General features: G+C 43.0%; 1 protein-coding gene across 2 annotated transcripts in view; it reads left to right on the top strand.

Annotated features, from left to right (window-relative positions):
* The window catches only part of cpamd8 (C3 and PZP like alpha-2-macroglobulin domain containing 8), a 42,229-nt gene extending 19,826 nt beyond the window's left edge, over positions 1 to 22,403 (top strand). For both annotated transcript variants that reach the window (XM_039810512.1, XM_039810511.1), the window contains 18 exons: positions 103 to 279; positions 1,822 to 1,903; positions 5,534 to 5,690; positions 5,901 to 5,975; positions 7,614 to 7,779; positions 8,381 to 8,467; positions 8,663 to 8,799; positions 9,082 to 9,237; positions 10,098 to 10,160; positions 11,800 to 12,065; positions 12,194 to 12,281; positions 14,846 to 14,920; positions 15,528 to 15,633; positions 15,859 to 15,969; positions 16,056 to 16,268; positions 18,271 to 18,345; positions 20,523 to 20,724; positions 21,347 to 22,403. In XM_039810512.1, the coding sequence (XP_039666446.1) occupies positions 103 to 279; positions 1,822 to 1,903; positions 5,534 to 5,690; positions 5,901 to 5,975; positions 7,614 to 7,779; positions 8,381 to 8,467; positions 8,663 to 8,799; positions 9,082 to 9,237; positions 10,098 to 10,160; positions 11,800 to 12,065; positions 12,194 to 12,281; positions 14,846 to 14,920; positions 15,528 to 15,633; positions 15,859 to 15,969; positions 16,056 to 16,268; positions 18,271 to 18,345; positions 20,523 to 20,724; position 21,347 (2,237 nt within the window). In that variant the 3' untranslated portion in view covers positions 21,348 to 22,403. The remainder of the gene's footprint in view (positions 1 to 102; positions 280 to 1,821; positions 1,904 to 5,533; positions 5,691 to 5,900; positions 5,976 to 7,613; positions 7,780 to 8,380; positions 8,468 to 8,662; positions 8,800 to 9,081; positions 9,238 to 10,097; positions 10,161 to 11,799; positions 12,066 to 12,193; positions 12,282 to 14,845; positions 14,921 to 15,527; positions 15,634 to 15,858; positions 15,970 to 16,055; positions 16,269 to 18,270; positions 18,346 to 20,522; positions 20,725 to 21,346) is intronic.
* The last annotated feature ends 439 nt before the right edge of the window (positions 22,404 to 22,842 follow it).

The raw sequence follows: 22,842 nt of genomic DNA, 5'->3' as shown, positions 1-22,842 counted from the left end.
AAGAAACATTTACTTATCTATTACTTGCATTATACTACATCCTTAAAGCCTTAGCTTAGTTCAGTAAAGCTTACATGTGTTATATGTGTGCACCTGTATCAGGGGATGTGATGGGGCCAACTCTTAATAACCTGGACAAGCTGTTGCGGCTGCCCTTTGGATGTGGGGAGCAGAACATGATCCACTTTGCCCCCAACGTCTTTGTGCTCAAGTACCTGCAGAAGACTAGGCAGCTCAGCCCTGAGGTTGAGAATGAAGCAACTGACTACCTGCTGCAAGGTAAAGAAACTACAACCCAATCACATCCTGGTTTTTATAACATGTTGCACCCTTAGATCAGACTTTTAATGCAGACTGATCCCAGTGGGTCAAAGATGAGCTCTTCACTAAGCTTTAAAAAAAACTATTTTGCTCTCTGTACCTCTTATCCTAAGGCTTTTCATAAGATGTTTTACATGTACTGTATGTGTCAGGGAAATATTGAGTTTTGTACACTTTACTATTGATTTCTTGTCATTTTGATCTGTCTCATATACTCTCTGTAATTTGGTTTGGATAAGATGTCCAGCAAACTGCTTAATATATAAAGATATGTATTACAAGCTGAGTGTCCGGAGTACCCGGAGCTCTTACTTCATAAAAATTTGTTATCTTGTACTACTACTTTTGGACAAATCTGTATCAGTGATCCAAATTTTGACACTGAGATGAATGATTGCCTTTGGCACTACATAATCCACCTGTCTGGGCCACTGATGACAAGTGTACCCAAAGAAGCGCTGCAATTCCAAAATCCTGCTGACCCACCTCCAATTAGCTAGCAGCTGTTTAAGCAGAGGAAACAAAAGCGTCAATTAAGCTCTCAGAGTTTGCCGTGAATGTCAACAAGTCGAATCCCTTCTGGCCCGACTTTGTCCAAAGTGACCTAATGCTAAGCGGAAGGAATGTTTTCTAATTGTTGGCTTTTCTGGAAACTATTGGAGTGAAGTTTACCTTGGATAATAGATGTTGTTTGTGGAAATTTGGATTTTCTGGACAGAAGAGCCCTGGCCTGGCTGGCACTGAAATACTTTGGATCATGGATCGGAACATGAGGCTGGATGTTGTTACTCAGAGTTACCCAGACCAATCTTTACTCCACCTCCTCCGTTTCCTCCACACAAAGACTCACTCACCTTTAGTAACCCTTGCTAGACCTTTTCTAGCATACTATATCAGAGACAGGCCATCCTGCAGATGGATGTAAACGAGTTGTGACTCGGAGAAATTGTTAAAGAGCCTTAGGATCTGTGTAGAGGTTTTGCATCGAATTCAACTGCTGGGTTGTATAAGTAGAGGAATGTGATTCACATTCACAGGAATATGATTTACTTATTAATCAAATGTTGTTTTTTTTGGGCACTGCATAAAAATACAAAATGAATGGCCAAAGAACATTTCAAGGTCAGGAAAATACCACATACTGAAGTTATGCGTTTGGCAGTCTTTGTAAAATATAGCCCAGACTTCAGCCTCACCTCTTTGCTTCTCATTTCCTGCCTGAACTTCAAAGATGACATGATGAAAGAAGAACCGCTACTTAACCTTTTTAAAGATAGGCAGGGTATTGGCTGGTGTTGAATCCTATGAAATGCTTAGTAGTACGATACTTTTTTAACAAAGCATCTGCAATAATTGATAAAGAAACTGTTCAGTTGGAGTTGACAGGCTGATTGGCTCTGCATAACCTGAAAAAGTATGTAAATAAGTTTGGTAAATTTTCCGTAATTTTGAGGAACTGTCCTTGCTTAAAGTCCTCTCCCATTCTTTATTGTTATCCAGGCTACCAGAGACAACTGACCTACAAACGGCAGGATGGATCGTACAGTGCCTTCGGAGAAAGGGATTCCTCTGGCAGTATGTGGTAAGTCATTGTAGGTGTAGCTGTTGAAATTTACTCAGCTCATACCAGCCAAACTATACTTAGCTGTAGCCACATTTTAACTGGGACATAGGTTGCTGGGCAAAGCAATGAAGTTTTTTATCAGCATCTCAGTACGCTGTGCTCAAATTAATCTATTCCTGTTGATATGTTTAAATCACTGGTTAGTTTTTCCTCTGAGTGTTTATTTCAGGTTTACACTCCCTGGAGGCGGGCAGGCCGGCAGAACCATCTCATGATATTTATAAAACTGAAATCAATGCTCTTAATGGGAAGCTCCACTGCTTGCATTTTGAGGCCCACGCACAATGTGCATACCTCTGGTTGATTTATAAGCTGAGGTGGGTATTATGATGTTTAATAGAGCTAGCGCTGTGAAACAGCAGGTTACATAAACGACAGAGAATCATAAACAAACTGCATAATTGGATCCCTGAGGTACGCAAAGCTGTCAAGATTTATTTGCAGTTAATCAGGGTTCATATCCGTGGCACTGAGCGGACTGAGCGGACCCATGCTGCTTTGGCCCCGCAGACGAGCTCTTAATGCCACTATTGGAGACACTGTTATGAGTTGTCTGGGGCCACTTCACCAAATGGCTCTCTACCTTTTTTTGACCATGGCCAAGGAAATAGAAGCAGAGCATGCCTCTTAATGACTCACTACCTGGGTGTAATTGGTAACATTGCATACACTGCTATGGAAACCTTGAACTCTTCCCGTGATGACTGTGAGAGGATATGAGGATGTAACAAGCTGCGGTTTGGAGTTTTCCTTGGCGTCCAGGGCTACAAGTGTGGGTTGTGGTGGGCACAATTTAGATGGTGAACCTTCAGTAAACCTGCATCAAGCACTTTATGAATCCATCAACAACATGTTTGCATCCAAAACAAGCCCAGCTTTTGTTTTAGTTCCAGAGTTCATGAGTAGAGCAGTGCATTTACTGCCTGCTTAAAAGCACTCGTAATGCAGTGTTAATGTATTCCAGCTTGTAAAAAATGTATCGGAGGGGAAATTGACAGGATCTAATGAAAAGATTGAACATAATGACACGGGCTGGTAGTAATGGTGTAGTGTGCAGCACTGGCTATCTCTGATGCCAAGGCTGTTAACACTGCACAGTGTGGGCTGAAAGTTCGCTGACTTCATGTAACTCAGAGGCAGGGAGACACTGGCGAGGAATGATGGGGCTGATAGTGTATTTTAATTTTTTTTTTTTAACCCCTGGCTTCTTTTCATTGTGAGGTGAAAGACAACAACATGCTGTTTTGCAAATACAGAAATGCAGACCGACAGACAGATTGTGGTTGGGTGTGGGTTTTTTATTGCCATACTTGTGAAGACTTAATCGACTAGATTCATTCCCTAACCACTGACCCCAGCTGTAGCCCTTTCAACGGAACCTTCATTTCAACCTTAACCTTAAGGTATAAAATGTTTGTTTCCATCTTCTACCATTATCACAATACACACAACATCCCAGCCCCCATTCTCGCTGTATAGCGTCCTCCTCAACTCTCTCACAAACCTAGTGGAAAATAAAATGTTCTAATAAAGCAAGCCCTCAAGTATCCATTATGTTCTTCTATTTTAGCTAATAGAGCTGAAGTTGCAGCTAAACAAAAAAAAAAAAGGCTTTTAACCAAAGTTTTGTCAAGTGTCCTCTCTCCTTATGTAATTATTTTGAAGAGTGGGGCAGTTCTTTTTCTCCTTTTCTTTGACAGCCTCAGTCCTTGGCTCTACATGTTGAGGCTGGCATGGCATTTGTGTCTGCCTAAAGACTGAGCTGACAGCGTTCATGGTGTTGGGGGGCTGAATACCAGAGATTGAAATAACTGATATCAGCAGCTGTGTGTGTGTGTGTGTGTGTGTGTGTGTGTGTGTGTGTGTATATATATATATATATATATATATATATATATATATATACTGTCATTGTACAGCTGTGTATTTCTAAGAAAAATAAAGCCATGTATATGTATGGTCACCAAATATTAAGTCACTTAGGCTAGCAAAGCTAGCATCCACAGACCGCAAAAGTAATCCTTAGAGTAAAAAAAAGGCAGACATTCGCTGACATTTTACTAGTGTCTTGATTTCATTTCCCAGTTTGGTTGCAATAGTAGCAGCAGTAGCACCTAAGGCCTCAAGGCAGCTACCACTAACCCAAACCCCTAATGGGGTAATCCAGTTTAATCTGAGTTAAAGTAATAGACCTCTGAATACTTTCCAAAACAACACACCAGCAATGTCTCAATAGTTGATGGCAAAGCCCCTAAACAGGAGTGGGGAACACTCTTCCAAGTCCAACTCATAACATACCCCTGTAAGCTTGTCGACCTCGGCATTTTCATAGAGCACACCCATTTATTGTCTCCTCTTGACCTTCAGCTCTACCCTTTGAAGTATGGAGCTGGATAAGGGGAGCTCAGAGAGGGAATTTAAAAGTTGGAAAACAGGAGAAAGAATACGGAAGAGGGAGAAATTGGGAGAGGGTAACCCCGGCCAAGTGCCGAGTGGTGGAAGTGAGCATGTCTAGTGCTTCCTTCCTTCCCCAAACTAAATCATATTTACACTCTCCAGTACCTTTCCCTGGGGCCCGACATTTAAAGCCAGTGACACAATATTACTTAACATTATAAAAATTCCAACAGGCTTGCGGCTTCATCCCTAGTTTTTTCTCCGGGGAGGAATAACATCCAGGTTCCAGCCAGGGAAGATTTAGTGTTTCGCTTTATGAGAGCAAAGTTCTTTTTTTCCTACTCCTCTCCCCTGGTGCTCTTTCTTGGATTGGGCTCTCACTTAGAAGCTGTGAGCAATACCAGAAACTAGAGCATGACCTGTTTGTTTGTTCATTTCCATCTTGTTTTTCTTTCATTTTACGGCAAGCAGCTTGCCTTATCCTATAAGTCAGTTGTGGTCAAGGGTGCTGTAATGGAATGTCTTGCTGTCACTGAGGAGTTGTTGGCCAAAGACTGCAGCTTTCGACCACTACCGGGAGGTCTGTTGTTATTGGATGATTGTGCGTTTATTAGCTCAGCCGTGTCCCCAGGGCTGACCTTGGCCTTTCTGCGTGGTTCCCCCTGGTCCTTCTCCACCATGGCCCACTAAGACCACGGCTCATAAACTTCCAGTTGCACTATCAGGCCAGCCTGATACACAACCTTCGTCCCTGTGATCTGTGTTTGTATAAGTTGCGGAATGCTTTTGGGGAAACTTCAACATACATGCAGAAACATACTTGATTGGCCTGTGTGAGATTTCACAATCTCAAGAGAGCAGCTGCCGCATCCTGTAGTGGTGATCAAACCCCGCCGCACCCATCTGCTACCCTCCTTGCTTCCTTTCTTTTTTCCATTTCCACAGATCTGTCTATACATACCAGTCCTTTTTTTTCTGTCTATCTTTAACAAAAACATCCCTCCATCTACAGTTTTCTCTATCAGCCCCCCTCCTCCCATGTTGACAGATTGAAAGAGTGTGACTGGTTGGAAAACTCATCACTCTGTTGAAAAAGTGATTGCAGTCAAATTCTTGATAGTTTTCTTTTCTTTTTTTTTTCACCCATCTCTATCCGTCTCACCCCTCCACCTCCATCTCTTCTTTCTCTAGGTTGACAGCATTTGTGCTGAAGTCCTTTGCTCAGTCTCGGGGTTTCATCTTTATTGACCCCGAGGAGCTTCGTGCAGCTAAGTCCTGGCTCATCAAACATCAGCGGGATGATGGCTCCTTCCCCGCTATGGGACGCATCCTCAACAAAGACCTGCAGGTAGGCTTGTGTCTGGCTGGGGGGTGGGGGTGGTGTTAAAAGCAGGAACAGCACGGGGCATTTTCAAACCCCATAGCTGCACCAGAATGTACACGATTTAACGCAAGGAATTATTGGATGAAATATTCTTCAGACGTCTGTGAGTTTTACGAGATGGAGGTCTGTACGACGTGCAATTAACTAAAAGCTAATGGGTGCTTTTGTCCACAGGGAGGGATCCATGGCAAGATCTCACTTACAGCTTATGTGGTAGCAGCTCTCTTGGAGACAGGGATAGCCACAGAGGTAAGCAGCCCAACAAAATAGCATTTTGACTGCAGTCTGTGCCACTCCACTGAGCAGTGGGTGCTGCTCAGTGTTGAGCTGCTCAGTGTTTAATGTGAAGGTACTTTAACAAGCCCAGTAAAAAAAAAAAGTCCACTTTGCCTGATCTGTCACCTACAGCAGATGCAGTGGTGTAAAAATGTATTTATGATGTCAGCGGTGTAAAAATGTATTTATGATGTCAGCGGGTTAAAAGGAGCAAGTATTTTAATCAGTCCCACTTAAACCACTCACTCTTGTAGCCCATCCTACCAGCCTGCTGTGAAGTACAGGTCGTGTGTGGACGAATCGCTGCATTCCTGATAGTTGTGAAGATGGATGTTCTGGCAGTCAGCCTTCTCATATTTGTTATGCCCCAGTGCTGCTAATCTAATATCCAATCATGTTTTGGACTACATCAAAAGATTCAGGCTGACGTGCAGAGACAATTAAGTTCCGTGAAAGACAACTAATTGCATTCCTCCCTGTCTTCCTTCTTTTCTCTCTGTTTTTGGTTTGATTTTTCTTGACTCTCTCACTTATGGTCATCTAACATTGGCAGCACGTGTGCTGTTCAATCACTTAAAGACATGGGAAAAGAAAGAGTTACATAACATATAGAAAAGTAACGCACACCAAGGGTTGTAGTGAGGTGCTGATCACTGGAACTAGACTTGAAAGTAAGAAAAAAGTGTTGCACACTCTAGCTCCATATGCATTTCTCTATTTAATTTAGATGACATTTCGGCCCTCAGGCCTTCTTCAAAATCAACAATCACTCATCAAAAGGAAGAGTTACACGCAGTTCTGTTGAAATCCTCCTCAGCATGTTTTGCGTACTCTGGCAATATGAAGTCCTCTAAACCTCTGATTGTTTTTGCCTTTGCTCTCCATTTGTCCGCATAGTTGACTCTTTATTTAGCATGTCCTCTCCCTGGCTCCCCTCCATCCATCTGTCTCTCCCCCATTCCTCTGCTATCTCTCCCAAAGGGCCTTTTCTGAGAGTCTGTCCTTTTACAACTGATAAAAACTGAAAAGGTATCTTCCACATCAAAGCAGAACCTTCAACCCCTTTCCAATTTCACTTAATTAAAAGATGACTGCTGCAATTACAGTGAGTGGCTCTGGAGGCCTATCATCTCAGGGATGAGAGGGATGGTCACATCTGCATGAGATGAAAGTCAACTCTCAACTTTGTAATGGCTAAAATTAATCTTTATTCAATAACTGCAACTGAGTAGAGGAGGCGGTTGTGAGTTTGGACAGGGCAGCCTCCAAACTGCTCTGTTAAAGTGTGTGTGTGTGTGTGTGTGTGTGTGTGTGTGTGTGTGTGTGTGTGTGTGTGTGTGTGTGTGTGTGTGTGTGTGTGTGTGTGTGTGTGTGTGTGTGTGTGTGTGTGTGTGTGCGCTCAAAACAACACTTCAAATACAACATTTTGACTGACACATGTACAGCTGTCAACAGCAGGTCATCACCAGTTGGAGAAAAGATTTGCTTGCAAATATGCCACTGGTTAGACTAAATTCAGAAAATTCAAACAAAAGTTCCACTGTTAAAAAGTCTGCCATGTCTTTTAAACTATTGACACGTGTTCATTTGTGTTTGTCCTGTCTGGCCCAGGAAGAGAAGGTGGCAGTCGCCAAAGCCAAGGATTTCCTCGAGAGCAACACCTATTCTGCGGATGACCCATACACCACGGCCCTGTCTGCGTACGCCTTGGCTTTGCTACGCAGCGCTTACGCCCCGCTGGCCCTGCGCCGCCTCAACCACATGGCCATCACACAAGGTACTGCCACACTCATCACTGTGAGAAACACAGTCAGCAACAGAGCTCAGCAACCAGCACAACAGATGTATTACTAGGTGACAAGCAAAGACCAGATGTTGAACGAAAGGGTTCTGTAACAAGACTAATGCACCATAATAAAAAAAAAAAAAAATCACAGTGAGAATAGATTGAAATGTAGAACTATATGGCTTATCTCTTTACAACGGCACTAAACCATTACATGTTTACAGTTGAAGCCTCCTGCACTGAGGCTGCTGCAGTTTGAGTGGAAAGAAACGACGCGGCTGTAGTGCTCAGCAGCAGTTCAATCCACTCCTCCCTACCCCCTCTGTTTCTTATCACACTGTTGGTTTCCTTTGGCCATTTCCATTTCTTCCTCTTGACTAGAACTTTCTGCACGTTTTGGCAGATTTGACAGGGTTTAGCGGAACACAAAAATGTTCTTTCTTTATCACAATAATTTTATTCCCCACGTACAATGAAGGCACAGGGCTTGGTTGCATAGTTGCTGAAAGATTCAGACATTAAGGATATTGATACAGTGAGTCATATGATACAGGATGCCCTCCCTGCGCTCTCACTTTGTTTGTCTTTGTAGACGGACTCACCCACTGGAGTCTGACTGGCAGCACTATGACAGATGAGGACACTTTCATGGGCTTCAGCGATGGCCTCTCTCAGTCAGGTATACTGGTATAACTATATTTAATTCAGTATTAGCTTCCTATTGGAAATATAGTAGGAGGCAGTGCAGGACTGTGAATTACATTAGCGGTACCTGCTTCCTGTTATCCTATTGACCAATCACACAGATCTGACATTGTCCGATTCCCTAAAATAAAATGCATAACTCAAATAAGAGTCTCTCGTTTGTTCCCAGTGGTGTCAGCAGAGGTGGAGATGACAGCCTACGGTCTTCTGACCTATACCCTCCTTGGGGATGTGGCTTCTGCCCTGCCTGTGGTCAAATGGCTCTCCCAGCAGAGGAATGCCTTGGGTGGCTTCTCCTCCACACAGGTAGCCCTTGCTTCTCTGGCTTCTATTGTCTTTCGGTTCAGCCACTTGTCGCAGCATCACACTGTGATTTAATAAAATTAAACAGTTGTTCTATGTGCAGTTTGAAAATAGAATTAATAACCAAAGAAATGGAAAAGTAATAACACAAGCAGTGTTTAAATGACAAATGCCTTTAGTAAAACCGATGCCACTGAAAATGAGCTATTGCAACTAAAGATAAAATATAATTTATTGATCCCAAAACTCAAGTGTAAAGTAGATGTCTTTAAACCCCCTGTGCAGGACACGTGTGTAGCTCTGCAGGCTCTGTCGGAGTATGCCATCCTGTCCTATGTAGGAGGGGTCAACCTCACAATCTCACTGGCCTCCACCAACCTCGACTTCCAGGAGACCTTTGAACTCAACAGGGACAACCAGAAACTCCTTCAGAGTGCCAAGGTAACCACATCCATGGAAACAGTGAATAATATAAATGATTCCTTCAAGGCAGGCATGCTCCTCAGTGTTTTTGTGTGCAGATGAGGCACGACTATCAATTTTCTATGCTGCGGCCTTTAGATTGTTTGTCCAGGTTGACGGCGCTTTAACAACATTAGTCGTAAACTCCATTACTGATTGCCAGCACTTCAGAGGTGGCATTTCCCTCAAGAGAAACCCCAGCGCTTTAATGCAATGCAGAAACGTTTCCCTCTTTATTATAGTGATTGATGAGCAACTATGCACCAGGGCCCACACTCTGGCATTAAACATTAATCTCTGTTTCTATGTCCGGCTGTTTAGTAGCCAGGACCTTTTCACACTGCCAAACCAAACCCGGCTTAACTGGACTGGATTTCCCAGAAGCACCTTGTTGGTCTGTTGATTTTATAACTGTTTTTGTATTGGCTTGTTTGCCCACACATTACATGCTTGACAGTGTGGGCGCGCACTGTGGCACTGTGTGTGTGTGTGTGTGTGTGTGTGTGTGTGTGTGTGTGTGTGTGTGTGTGTGTGTGTGTGTGTGTGTGTGTGTGTGTGTGTGTGTGTGTGTGTGTGTGTGTGTGTGTGTGTGTGCGTGTGTGTGTTTTTCAGGTGAAAGTGCAGTGCATTCTCTCTGCTGGGCATGTTCCTCTGCTGTGATTAGTGGTGTCAGCTTAATTGGGGGCAATTAAGGCCTGCTGGTTAGTAGCCAGGGAACCACTAGTGGCAGAGCAGCAGCCTACAGCATTCATTCACTTGATAAATGACTCATTCACCTCTCCCTGCCCCCTCTGACTCTTTGTTTCTCTTTCTTCTCTCTCTCTCTCTCTCTTTTCCAGATTCCCAGTATCCCCACAGGCCTTTTTGTCAGCGCTAAAGGAGAGGGCTGCTGTCTCATGCAGGTATTGTACACATTTGCAGTCTTGAACATTGTCAAAAATGGAACTTTAATGCAATGCTTTCTTCATTGGCTCACAACAAGAATCTGCCAGTACAGTCGTTCCATAATGCCCAAATTCCTCCCTTCTAAATTGGAGTAATCTGTTAGAGTTTAGCCAGTTGTTTTGGACTGTGTTGATAATTCCTGTTGATTCCTGTGGTCCCCTGGACAGGATGCTGTTTACTTCCTACCTTGTTACAGATGAACAAAAACCTCTTTCATAAACAGAAGTCGATCCTTCTTTTTGTTGGATGATATTCTGTCCTTTCTTTTTATTGCCCATGCTTAAACGTCTGTTTTCTTTAAAACCAAACAAGGCATAAATGGAAAAGAACAAGTGATAAAAGATGTTTACAAAACCGTTTGAGGAAACCTGAATTTGAGATATGACTTAATTTGACAGCGCATGTTGTGCTCTGCTGTGCAGTGCCTGAAACGTCTTCCAACTCGGCAGGTTTCTCACGCACGCGCGCGTACACACACACACACACACACACACACACACACACACACACACACACATTTTCTTTCTTTGTACCTCTCTACTTACCCTCCATCCACACCTCTTTGTGTGTCAACACACCCCTCTGACAGCCCCTCAGGCCAGCAGCACCTGGGCTCTAATGAAATACAAGAGCGGGGCAATCAAAGAGACCTGCCTGTGTGTTTGTTTGTAGACATACTGTATATGATGAGTTTGGGTCTTGTGCTTCAGAATTATTATTTAGTAGCTTTGCAGACTGAATGGTTTATTCAGAATGTGTACAGTTCTGGGAATAATAATCTTCTGTTAAATTAAAAAGAGTGTGTCAAAGCAGTGAGTTGTCCTCAGGCTGAAATAGTAGTCTACTGAAAGCATGTCTTGTGTCCAGTGAATATGATTTGTGGTTTATGCTTTAAAGTGCTGCCGACGTCTTTTCAGGGCCAGAGGTCTTAAATATTTGAACTCTTAAGTAGTTTGTTTGCATTTGATGATGCCAAAACGTATTAATTTTGATACTTTATACAAAAATGTTTTTGTTTCACAAATAGCTGCCTCAAACACATACCAAACATTTGCCAAACAAATGAAAACCTGTTTTGAAAGCAGACATTATGACAAATTATCAGCTGATTTGACACACAGTATGTGTCTATATCTGGACTGCTCAAGGCATCTGCTTGTTATTGGTCATATCCTCATATGAAAAAGTAAAGCTGCACCCAAAAAAAGGTTGAGAATTGAGTGTACTAGCTCAAGACCTAATGTCCTAATCAAAAAGGGAAATATTAACTTAACAAGACTGAATCTACAGTCATACTAGTGGCTGTGTGAGGCTATATTTAGGGCACCTCTGGGCACCATGAATATCTGTACCAAATTTCATGGCAATCAATCATTAAGACATTTCACTAAAAGCCAAAAACATAAACCCGCTGGTGGCGGTGAGGAAAAGTCAGGGAATCAGCCAGGTTAGTACCCTTCATCCTCTGGGGAAAAGGCCTGGACATCTTTTTTCCTTACGATCCAGTCAGTCTGCTCTATCTGAGCATTTAAAGTCTCATTTGAATGGATATTCTTCTTAAATGCTGCACTCCTACCGCTCTCTGTGTGTCTGTAGATTGATGTGTCTTACAACCTACCTGACCCAGTATCCAAGCCAGCCTTCCAGCTCAAGGTGGACCTGAAAGAGCCTTTTCAGGAGCGACACCTGCAGCCCCCCTCCTCCTCCTCCTCATCTTCCCGTCATCCTTCCTCGCGCTCCCGCAGCCGTGCTGACAACCGCTCTGAGCTTAATCGGAAGCGGCGGGCACCCATCGATGATGACGACCCAGCTGCCCACCAGGACAAAATGGACTTCCACATTTCCTTAGAAGTCTGTGCCAGGTAGAACACACACACACACACACACACACACACACACTACATAGAACTAAAGAAGTTGGCCTCGCACATATGCACAGCTCTTCTTCTAAAACCCTCCGTTTTCATCCTGCCCCCGACTCTCTGTGCAGGTGGCTCCATTCAGGATCGTCCAACATGGCTGTCATAGAAGTTCCCATGATTTCCGGTTTCCGAGCAGACGTCGAAAGTCTAGAGAGGGTACGTCATCACATTAATACGCGTGTGCACACTTTGGCAAAAGTTTAGAGATTGCACATCATCTTAAACCTACAGAGACCCATAGACACCCAATGGCTAATGTCATAGTGGCTCACAGATTGCCAGACAGGCAGAGCAGGTAGTCAGTGCCCAAACTGAACCACAGGTGGAAAGAGAGACAGATGTGTCCACATCTGGAGGCCATTTCACAAAAGAAACAGTATGTCATGGAATTCATCAGACTCCTTTTGCAAACCCCAGGCTCACGTGTGTGTACACACACACACACACACACACACACACACACATACACATATACATACATACATACATACATACATACATACATGATGCATCCCTGACTGTAGTTGCATAAACAAACACACACATACTTTGGATACGTGTGGTGTTACGTAAACATTTGTTGAAGCAGTAAGAAATCAAGTGATTACCTGATCTCCCTTGTTGTAAGAAGTTGGACAGAACAGCTCCTGAAGACTTCCTTTAAATGGGACAGCCCCTCTAAAGTGTCTTCATGTGTTCATAAGTGTCATAGGCAAGGGAAAGATCATTACGTTTTTATGGTGTTTTTTTTAAGGCATGATAAGAGAAAGACCAGCTGGCTCAGACCCAGTAGAGTTACAATGTCTCAGGTCAGAGGCCATCGGGCCTCTCTTGGCCCACAAGTCCAAACACACATACACACACACACACACACACACACACACACACACACACACACACACACACACACACACACACACACACACACACACACACACACACACACACACACACACACACACACACACACACACACACCTCTTTGGGCCTTGTGAGGTACAGACTTTATAGTATAGTTTACAAAGAACAGAGGGAAGAGACAGATATGTAATAAACAGAGGACTAGATTAAAGGAGTAGCATACGTAGGATGGATGGGTGATTTTTAAGGAATGGTTCTACCGAGTGAGAGACAGCAATGATTCATTTTAAGGGCTGGATCCAGGTCAGCTCCCCAGGCACCCATCAGAAGCCTGTCCCTCATTAGACAGTTATAGGGCCTTCGTCTGCAGGCTTCCACCTCTAAAAGAGCCACCTCTCTAGCTACCTGGGGAGATGTTAAACGCACACATATACTCCTGTGAGTGTGTCAGTTGAGGCTGACCTGAGTTGTAGTGGCTAACAAGCTGAGTTTACACCCCTGCTGGCCTCCCTTGGAGTTTTACTACTGCCTGCCCGACTGCCACTTACATTCCTCAATTTATGGTGGCAAGCAAGGCTTCTACAGTCATGTCTAGTTGCTTTCATGGAAGCTGTAGTCATGAATGATTAGTCCGGTGACTGACTCGGAGCTACTGCAGCCATGGCCTCTTATCACCCAATATAATGAGCTTTGTTTAACGACCCAGAACCCACTGTGGATATAACATTTGAGCTATGGGAGTTCATTGGCAATGTTTAGTTGCTAGATAGACAAACAATGTGTGTGTGTGTTGTGTGTTGTGTGATGTGTGTGTGAGTGAGTGTCGGTGGCGCCAGCTCAGGCTGAGCACCTCATAAACTCTTGCCGTCCCAAGGCTGCCACCTTTGACAGAATGAAAAATCCCTGCTGGCTCTCATGCTCAACATACTCAAATTTGCCATAAACGGCTTCCCCATTACTCATTCATACAATCATATTTACTAGATGTGGTCATACATGCACGTCTGACCCAATTATACATTTGTGCACAAGGTTCGCAAAATACCAGAATCTCTCTAAGCACTGATAGGCGACCCCAGAGAAAAGCTAGCCTTGTTGAACTAAGAAAGGCCTTGTTGAACACACTGATTCTCACCGTCTTCAGTTCAGTAAAGTCAGTAAGTTCAGTCTTACGTTTAGTTTAGTACAAAACTAGGCCTATACAAGCGCTCTTTATAAGGTTAATACCTCACCTGTCACCCATTTGCAACATTTAAAACATCATGATTTCTTCTGTGACTTTCAAACACTACTTTAGTCAATCCAGGGTTTTTGTTACATGTTTAACATGTTATATTTGAGAGAATAATTAACCCTGGTTAACCGAGACGGAGCTGTCCAGCCCGCTGTGGTGCTGATTACTAGTTATGCCCATTTCCATGTCCATGACTACTAGTTGTCCCTTAATGTTAGAATCAAATGTCCAGCTGGCTTCACTACGAGCCATGTGGTCTTTGTCCATGAATGTGCCTTTTGTACTATTAATCAGTTACATTCTTCATAAGCATCAGCCATAACTTTTACTTTATCACAATAGATATAATGCATAAGGGAGATATATGTTTGGTTCATTTTCAATATATTATTATGAATTCATGGTGCCTTTAAAGAAGCTGGTTTATAGCACTAGGTTTCCACAGGGCAATGCTAGAAACTACTGAGTGGAATCACTATACTTTACTATAGTTCTTCACCACGGACATACAAAGACACATGCGCACATACCCTACAAAATTGTAGGACTAAACCAGGTCAAAATCTTTGAGTCCAGTTGAGTTGTGTTTTTTTGCAGCTTGATTTTCTTGTGTCTTACTCAACAGCTTCTGATGGACAAGCGCGTGGGTCTAAAGAGATATGAGCTGAATGGGAGAAAGGTGTTGTTCTACTTTGATGAGGTGAGTTTAATCCTTATTCGTCCATGATGTGTCCATCAGGGCTCATTTCAGGGACCACTGTATCTGTGTGGAGATGGTAGATGAGGAGAGGGTTACTCACCAATCTTTGCACAGGGTTGTGTCTTGGGTGAGGCACTGCCTCAACGTCAGGTACGTGTGTGTGTGTGTGTGTGTGTGTGTGTGTGTGTGTGTGTGTGTGTGTGTGTGTTGTGTGTGTGTGTGTGTGTGTGTGTGTGTGTGTTGTGTGTGTGTGTGTGTGTGTGTGTGTGTGTGTGTGTGTGTGTGTGTGTGTGTGTGTGTGTGTGTGTAAAAGTTTATATATAATATAGTGCATATTTTGTATTATTGTCACTGCCTTTTTAGAACTGCTTTTAATGTTTGATTAATGTGCGTGTATTTTAGTGTATGGATTTATTTTTAAAAACATTGCTAAGTGTCTGAGTATTGTAAAAAGCACTATATATATATATATATATATATATATATATATATATATATATACTGTATATAAAATGCATTAATATTATTTGTATTGCTCTACATTTGTACGAGTTTCTGGGTGTATTTGTAAATATTTCTTCTGTGTTTGTTTGTCACCCCTTCTTAGATCCCCAGCCAGTGTATGACATGTGTGGCCTTTCAAGCTGTCCGGGAATACATTGTGGGCAAGACAGCACCTGTTTCGGTCAAGATCTATGACTACTACGAACCAGGTGTGCCTCTGATGAATATTTTAAGTACTGCTCTTTAAAGAGTTACAGAGCAAGAAACCTGTCTAACTCGCCATGATTTACCACTATTCCCCATGGCTTCTTTTGTTTTGGTGAAAATTGGATTTTATTTTTTTAGTTTAAGACCCAGTTATGGTGAGCGTCATTATTGTTTTTGTGTGTGTGGATGTGTGAACGTGCTGGTGTGGGTCTGTGCTTGTCATGCAGCCTTTGAGGCCACCCGGTTCTACAACGTTAGCGAGAGCAGTCCGCTAGCACGGGAGCTGTGTGATGGACCCACTTGCAACGAGGTGGAAAGTTCAACCAACCAGTGGATAGGTGAGACTCATAATACGCTCCTAATGATTCACAGACACCGCACTTACGTCAGTCTCTTTAAAACACTTTTTTTTTTTTTACGGCAGGTTTTGTGCAGGCGAACCAGTGCAACAATGTGTTTGGCTGTCTGGAGGAGGAGCAGTTTGAACGCTGCACTTGCTACAGGGACTGCGGTTACGACGGGGAGCCAGTTTGTGGGTCAGACGGCCAGCTGTACCAGAACCAGTGTCAGATGGAGGTGTTTGCCTGTCGAAACGGGACACGCATCAAGCAGGTTCCGCTGTCCCAGTGTCCTCACGGTAGGAACTCTCGCATCGCACCACCATCACCTGGCCTCACCTGGACTTTGACCTTACAACTTGTCAGGCTCCATCATTCAGTCACGCTGCTGCTTGCACTACTATAACCTGGTTCAAGACCTCTGAATCTCCACCCACATCTCAGATCTGTTCAATGATTTAAACAGGTCTGCCGGTTGGAGAACCAATCGACCAATCAGAACTTAGTAGGCAGGATTAAGAAGTGGGCGTCATCTTCTTACATAGTTAGCTAACTTCTTAGCTACATTTGTGTAAAGTACAGAAACAACTCTTAAATATAAATATCCGATTTATTTGATCAATGCGAAAAACGTTAAATGCTCCTAGCATCCACTGCAGCAGCTACTGATTAGTTACGGCAAAACAAGAAATTGGCGTACATGAACACAACGTCCGAATAAATGAAGTGAAACAAAAATGCTACTAGATGCGGAAGGATATAATACTTGGATTACATTTCACTTCATTTTGAAACAGCCACGTTCACATACTCCTGCTTATCACATCCTCGAGCAGCCAGTATCAACTACATATGGCGTTTTTCATTACGTGGTACCTGCTCGACTCTACTCGCCTCGACTCACTGTGCGTCCGTTTTCCATTGCAGATTTTAGTACCGCCTCAGCGTGGCTGGTCATCACAGCGGCGCCGCAGTAAACTGCCGTGACCTAACGCGACACACACACAGAACGTCGAATGTGTGTGTTTTTGTTGCCACAGCCAGAAGACAAATTTAGTTTCAAATGAAGCTGGAGGCAGCAAAAAAAAAAAAAAAAACACAGCTGGCTAAACTATTTAAAAATGGTGGGTTTGTTCAAGACACTTCCCTCTGTCGCTTTCACGTCACCTTTTGGTATCGCCTCAGCTCGCTTGGAACCTCGGCTGAGGTGGTACTAAAAAAAGTACCTGTTGGCAGGTACCAGGTACTTTTTTTTTTTTTTCGCAATGGAAAACCAAAAAAGGCGAGTAGAGGCGAGTCGAGCAGGTACCATGTAATGGAAAAGCGCCAATAGTGTTCATTTATACAATAGGGGGGCTGTAACTCACAGACATTGACAGCCAAACTTTCCCTTCAGAGGAAATAAGTATGTGTCCGTATGAGTACGTGTCCTCAGTACCTCTTGTGAGCTTGTGTATTTAATCGGATACAGTCAGTTGGCTTAGATGTAACTCAGTGAGTGCGTGCGTGTGCGTGTGTGTGGTAGTACTCATGTCCATTGTGCACGCATCTGCATGTGTGTCTGTTCAGACGCACGTGCGAGTGCGTCTATGCTCATCTGTGTGTGCCATGATCTGAGCTGTAGAAACAGCTGTTCAGGTGTTGAGCTGATTACTGGATGAGTTTTCTGAGGAGAGCTCCCCGATGAGCTCCCCCCCACCCCCCCCACCCCTCTTTCGCTCTCTGCTGTATTACAGGGCTCCCTCCAAATGACAGAGTGCTTTTGTCCAGCCCTTTGAAATCCTTGTCACATTCCTTTCCGACGCACAGCCCAACAACAAAGGAGCCTTCATGTTGTGGAGCAGATTGGGAAAAGGCATAGACAAAACTTTGGTGGGAAAAGACCTCAGTTTGTGCCAAGTGGTTCATGCTGTAGATCACCAAATGAATCATATTTTTCTTTAGAGCTCCCTGACCTTGTCTGTTTGTGTATGGTTGTGTGGGGGAGAGTCGTGCCACCATTTCCCTGTTTTGAAAAGGAATAAGATGCAATTTGTTTCCACACGCCGTCCCTCTGGTCATGGTTTGGCCCCTGCTATTTTTGAAAAGATTTTAATGCAGGCCTCTGTTGAGACTGAGTGTGCATCATTGTTTTGCCAAGAAGTGTTGCTCAGTGGGGTGGATAATGCTTCTGGGCAGTATTTAGATTATGCAACACTGAAACTGTGTTTAATTCATTACTAGGTTTTTTTAGTTGCCGAGGCAGCCACATAAATGTGAATAATCTAACGTGTGTGTGTTTGTATGTGTTTGTATTTCCAGTGGAGACCACGGTGGAGGACAGGAAACCAATAGCAAACCAGGAAACTGCGCAGCCCTCGGTGCCTGTACACACAGGTAACTTCAGCTTCACCACACCTTTCTCTACTTGTACACCGCTTTGGATTACCTTTCATCTCACCTCTCTTGCTCTCCAACCTTCTCTCCATCTGCCTGCTTAAGTCCATCTGTATCCAGCAGCAGAGGCAGTACTACTTTCGAGATTTCAGGCATGTCATATGTTGTTTGCATACAGCATTTTTAGTTAATTGTTTTTTAAATGTGGAGAATGAAAGTTAGTTAACAAGGGCAGAAAGAAGAAAGAGTGACAAAGAGATGAAAAGGTGTGTGGGAGTGGGAGATAGTCAAAGAGGGATGAGCGGGAGACAAGATGAAAGAAGAGAGGGGGGGGGAAAAAAGAGCAGGGAAAAAGAGAGAAAGGATGAAAAGAAGTAGTAGAGGCAAGAAGATACGTAGGTGAGGTGTGTGGCAGCACATTCCCCTGCCACCACATCATGTCTGCAATCTGTGTCAAAAATAGGTGGATAGGTTTCACACTGCAGGCTTGATTGTTGCTCTGCCATGAGCTTAGATCAGCTGCCACTTCCAGAAAAGGCAGCCAGAGAATTCCTGGTAGGATGTTTGGCTGCATGTGGAGGGAGGATGTAGCTGTGTTACATTTGGCAACAAAAAACATAAAAAGGCACTGCGGTCATTCACAAGTTGCAGAAGTGTGCATACTGTACGTGCATGCTGTGTGTGCGTGGATTGCATGTAGTGGTATGTGAGCTGTTTCCGATTTCAATTTAATTTTAATACATTTTTTAACCATACATAACTGTGTGTGTGTGTGTGTGTGTGTGTGTGTGTGTGTGTGTGTGTGTGTGTGTGTGTGTGTGTGTGTGTGTGTGTGTGTGTGTGTGTGTGTGTGTGTGTGTGTGTGTGTGTGTGTGTGTGTAAGATAGTGTGATGTGGCACAGCCTGCGCTGACTTGTTTCCCAGCCGGTAGCTGCAGCTCACAGAGCTACTCTCAGTCAAAGGTCTCTGTAGTACAAAAGCGAACGCTTCACACTCACCACAGGAATGCACTCACACATACATATACAGTATATCTATATGCACGTACACATATTGCATGCTCACACAGGCAAACACGCACACACACCTAGAATATGATAACCCTGTGATGATTAGATTGAATAAGTACTGTAAAAACACTGTCATTGTAAACCATTAGAATGTTGACGACATGCCCGCTAAGTGCACTGAGAGTGTAATAGGTGAAGGCAGGCTATGCCAAGGAACTGACAGTTTCCACTGGAACAGCGGAGGAAGCTGAAGCTCTGGAATTACCTTCCCTGTGCGGACTTGTCTTATTAGTGAACTTGTACCAGAGGACAACATACAGTATAACATATACACAGACTTGCAGATGAATTTGAGATGAAATTTTCCTTCATGTGCATGCGCTTTAATCACTTTAAATTGAAATTTTTGAGTCAAACGTTTACGTGTTCTGTGTGTGTGTGTGTGTGTGTGTGTGTGTGTGTGTGTGTGTGTGTGCGCTATGTGAGAACACAACATTTTAAGCAGGGAGGGACCCCTACTGTCTGTGCTGGGGTACTGCTGCACATGTACAGGATATAAAAGATGCCCTGTGGAGTTTTCTTTTAAACAGACAAAAATTATGTTTACATTTAGTGTTTAATCACCAGAACGCATTGTGTGTATTCTTTGAGTTCTAACAAATGTGTTGAATGTATTTTCTTTCTCATAAAACATCTGCACAGACAGTTTTTTCTTAAACGTTTGAAACCTTTCTAGTTTACATCCATGTTTACTGCCTTCTTCTTCCCTACGAAGCACTTTGTGATTTTTATCTGTGAAAAGCGCTCTATAAATAAACTTTACTTACTTACTTACTTACTTACCACATTGCTAGGTTTCTTTGCACGTTACTGTTGCTTGCAGATCAGTGGAATAGTCTAAAACCATTGGCAGGAATCTGTACCGGATCACCCGCATGCATGGACGTTCTTATGCGCGAGAACAGATAACACAGAGACCCATATGTAACAACATTGCTCCATAAGCTTCTAGGGGTCACAAACTCCACAGGGTACCTTTTTAGGTCTCCATTACAACCAGTTATTTACTCTTTGGCAACTAAATGAAGTACTTCTTCTTTGTATATGAGATATTGTCATCAACCACTTTGTGTCTCCATTTTTCTACCCCACCCGTGATCTCTCCAGGTGAAGAGGAGCAGGGGTCCATGGCAGAGGTGTCCTACTACTCCTATGAATACGACCCAGATTCGGAGCCTTTCCTTGCTGATGCAGAGGGAGGGGACCATTTTGACCTTCCTGAAGATGGGGAGGATGTAGAGCAAAAGGTGCTCCTGCCAACAGATACCCAGCTACCCACACTGGACACAAAAAACACCCCTGAGCGATGGTAGGAGCTGCTCCCAAGGATTTGTGTTTTTTTTTGTTTTGTTTTTTTTTCCTTTCTCCAGACTTTGGGTTTCTGGATCTCAGGCATTTTAGAGCTTAAAGGATAATGCTGGTGTTATTCTATTTCTGTATGTTTCTTTCTGCCAAAACTAACAATACATCAATTTGTCTCTTAGTACTTGCCGAGTTCCCTACCCTGGCTGTAGCACCCAGCCCCAAGCTCATTCATTCTTACAAAAGCAAACCTTTAAAAGCAGGTTACACATAAAAAATATGTTTTGCTAGTTAGTTACTAAAAAGCTGGACACTGCAGCAAACGTCACTCAAACAGAAGCAAATCGTGCATTCGTTGGCGACTACTTTCATACACGGATGCATACACATTTGGTGCTCTAATAGTTATTTACAGTTACCGGTGTTACAGTGCTCATTTAAATTGTTACGTCAGAAGTAGACTATGATTTAATAGCATTTATGGGTAATTATTTGCAGAAATGAAATTTTGTGACTGGTGACTCATGGTTTTGTCACACATTAAATATGTATATTCAGTGAAAAAAGTGTTAACAGGGTCTGAGATGATTTCATAAAGAAATTTTGTCTTGTTTTCTTGTCGTCCACAGAAAACGCTCACAGAGTGAAGCCATACCCACCTCCAAATTGTACATTATTTGTGAATATGCTAGTGAATGGAAAGAGAAGAGAGTCTTGGGACATGTTCAGTCTGGAAGGAAGAGATGATTTTGTGTGTGTTGTGTGTGCGCGCGTGTGTGATCATTTTGAATGGAGTCTGTGTGGATGCATTTATACATTTGTGTGTGTGGTTGGATGTGACAGTGTATGACACAGCTATTAAGGTAGTGTCCTCCAGACTATTTTCTTTTTTCTTCCTCCAGACACCTGGTCACCAATAGGCACCATAGCGTCTTTTTTTATTCACTGTACTGCCTTTTATAATCACTAGAAGAAATAATCAAGTATTTATGTTTGTAATTACACCTGACTTTAAGCAAAATATTTTGTTATATTTTCTATCTGTGGTATTTATTTGTAGCTAGAGGTCATATCATTTTAATTTTATTTTTTTGGTCAATGCCCGGCAATACAGTCAACTTTCTGCCCTTGTGGTTCTTTGTGTTCAAACACAGATATGTTGTGTCAAAGGCTTTTTTTTTTTTTCTTCTTCTTTCATAGCAAGCTTTAACCCAATTATTGAAATGTTTGATGAAATTCCTGTGCTGGTATCCTGCTGGAAAAAGACATATGCTAACCATATGCTTTACGGAAACATAAGCTCAAATGTTTTCTATGGGCGTTTGCTTTTATTAGACAGCACAGTAGAGGTTGACAGGAAACATAAAGATGGAGAAGCGGACTGACATGTAACAAAGGTCTCTGACCGACTCAAACTGGTCCACCAGGACACACCAGTCGTACCAAGGCACCAACATCATCTACTCTCAAGTCACCTTTCACCTTACCTACCTTACGATTTGATTGTACAGTTCATAAGCTATTTTTGTTTTTTGTTAAATTTTGATTTGTTAAGCAATCAACTTAAAAATTAAGAATGACGTTTTGAATTTCTGTAAATGGACCAAATTTGATTCATTGAGCCCCTCCTCATATCAAAATGTGTGCTTTTTAAAACAAACGAGAATAAAATTGTATACAATCCAAGCTTTTTGTTTTGTTGCCTTTTACACTCTCAGGTTTTGATGCGGTGGTTAATAGGCAGACACTGGACTTGCTCATATGTCCAGTCATTAATATGGCCACGTGGGTTTAAGTCATTAGCTCCTGCACTTTGCTACCACGCTCTTCTGTTTAAGCTTATGCTATTACACTTTGTATAACTGTAGGAAAAAAAATCCCTTGACTTTTTAGAACAATACGATCTCTGCAGATGCAGCACAGTGCATGCATATGCTCCACTAGCAGAGGAGCTGCAGTTTATGAAAGCTGTGTTGCTCCATTTCCTTTGAAAGGCTAGTTAAGTCTGGAGATCATTTCCTGTCAGCAGTCAGCTGTATTACAACCCTGCTGCTTCAGATGGCCCTCTGCTTTGATAACAGTTGACTCTGTGACCCCTGGCATGCTTTTGTGTCAGAGACAGAAA

This window comes from Perca fluviatilis, chromosome 9 (assembly GCF_010015445.1).
Source record: "Perca fluviatilis chromosome 9, GENO_Pfluv_1.0, whole genome shotgun sequence".
NCBI classification, from domain to species: Eukaryota; Metazoa; Chordata; class Actinopteri; order Perciformes; family Percidae; genus Perca; species Perca fluviatilis.
This window is presented reverse-complemented; position numbering and strand designations above follow the sequence as displayed.